The sequence below is a fragment of the Perkinsus marinus genome, assembly GCF_000006405.1.
Source record: "Perkinsus marinus ATCC 50983 genomic scaffold scf_1104296933820, whole genome shotgun sequence".
Classification (NCBI taxonomy): domain Eukaryota; phylum Perkinsozoa; order Perkinsida; family Perkinsidae; genus Perkinsus; species Perkinsus marinus.
This window is the reverse complement of record NW_003215049.1, coordinates 2,243-3,610: the sequence shown is the minus strand read 5'-3', so window position 1 is coordinate 3,610 and position 1,368 is coordinate 2,243. Positions and strand designations below refer to the sequence as shown.

The 1,368-nt window shown below is 48.2% G+C and overlaps 2 protein-coding genes across 2 annotated transcripts in view; both read left to right on the top strand.

Annotated features, from left to right (window-relative positions):
* Pmar_PMAR008142 (ATP-dependent RNA helicase ROK1, putative) overlaps window positions 1-72 on the top strand; it is a gene marked incomplete at both ends in the record, with an annotated part of 2,338 nt that extends 2,266 nt beyond the window's left edge. Inside the window, one exon of the mRNA XM_002785134.1 lies at window positions 1-72. This exon is cut by the window's left edge and continues 4 nt beyond it. Coding sequence (XP_002785180.1) covers window positions 1-72 — 72 coding nt within the window.
* Window positions 73-300: 228 nt separating this feature from the next.
* The window catches only part of Pmar_PMAR008141 (ethylene-inducible protein hever, putative), a gene marked incomplete at both ends in the record, with an annotated part of 1,232 nt that continues 164 nt past the window's right edge, over window positions 301-1,368 (top strand). The window contains 6 exons of the mRNA XM_002785133.1: window positions 301-415; window positions 463-623; window positions 675-760; window positions 803-906; window positions 959-1,281; window positions 1,341-1,368. Coding sequence (XP_002785179.1) covers window positions 301-415; window positions 463-623; window positions 675-760; window positions 803-906; window positions 959-1,281; window positions 1,341-1,368 — 817 coding nt within the window. The remainder of the gene's footprint in view (window positions 416-462; window positions 624-674; window positions 761-802; window positions 907-958; window positions 1,282-1,340) is intronic.

The following is a 1,368-nucleotide window of genomic DNA, read 5'->3' as shown; positions in this document are numbered from 1 at the left end:
ATCAAAATGCGCCAGGGTCTCACGTATAATGCGCGCGCCAGGCTAATCGATATGGATATGGATACTGTCTGACTGCTAGTTTCCAGATAACGAGGTGGCATAGTCTGCTTCCAATATCACTGCTACCTTGCAGTTACATACGACTCCTGTTAGTTGTAGACTCTATAACATTTTCACTATACTCTAAACGTGTGAAGCTCATAAAGGTTTTTACCTTTGCCTGAGGTAAAACGATTAATACCACGAGCATACCGGTCATCTCTCTAGTTTTACTATATAGCTACCACTCAAGCTCTTATCATGTCTTCTACCGAAGGGACCATCAAAGTTAAGCAGGGTCTTGCCCAGATGTTGAAGGGAGGTGTCATTATGGACGTTATGACTGTTGAGCAAGCTAAAATTGCCGAGGCTGCTGGTATGACCTACCCATCCATTATCCTTCTTGTTTATCGTTTATTATAGGTGCTGTTGCCGTTATGGCACTCGAGCGTATCCCTGCTGATATCCGTGCTGATGGTGGTGTTGCTAGGATGTCGGATCCCAAGATGATCAAGGAGATCATGGATGCTGTGTCGATCCCTGTTATGGCTAAATGCCGTATCGGCCACTTCGTCGAGGCTCAGGTAACGTCCAAGAGCTAACCAGCATGGGCGTGTGATGAAGTTCGCTCACAGGTTCTTGAGGCCGTAGGTGTCGATTATATTGATGAATCTGAGGTCCTTACTGTCGCCGATGAGGATAACCATATTAACAAGATGAAGTACTCCCGAATCTTCTAGTGTTGTTATTATTGGTCCATCAGGTTTAAGGTTCCCTTCGTATGTGGGTGCCGTAACCTCGGTGAAGCTCTCCGTCGTATTGCCGAGGGTGCCAGCATGATCCGAACCAAGGGCGAGGCCGGCACTGGTAGGCAAACCTCTAACCATTGTTGACAGTATCGTAAACCTTCTACTTATAGGTAATGTTGTCGAGGCTGTCCGTCACATGCGAACTGTCAATAGGGAGATCCGCATCCTCCAAGCTCTGGAGGATGATGAGGTCTTCACCTTTGCCAAGCAGATTGGTGCTCCCCTTTCCCTTATCGAGGAGACCCGAAGTCTTGGTCGTTTGCCTGTGGTCAACTTCGCCGCTGGTGGTGTTGCCACTCCTGCTGATGCTGCTCTCTGCATGCAGCTCGGTGTTGATGGTGTATTCGTTGGCTCTGGTATCTTCAAGTCAGACAACCCGGAGAAGCGTGCTCGTGCTATCGTCCAGGCCGTTACTCATTTCAAGGACCCTAAGGTGAATACTCTACTACTCCTGCATAACGTATAGTCCTTGGAATTGTTGTTGTTGTATAGATCGTCGCTGAGGTGTCCGAGGACCTCG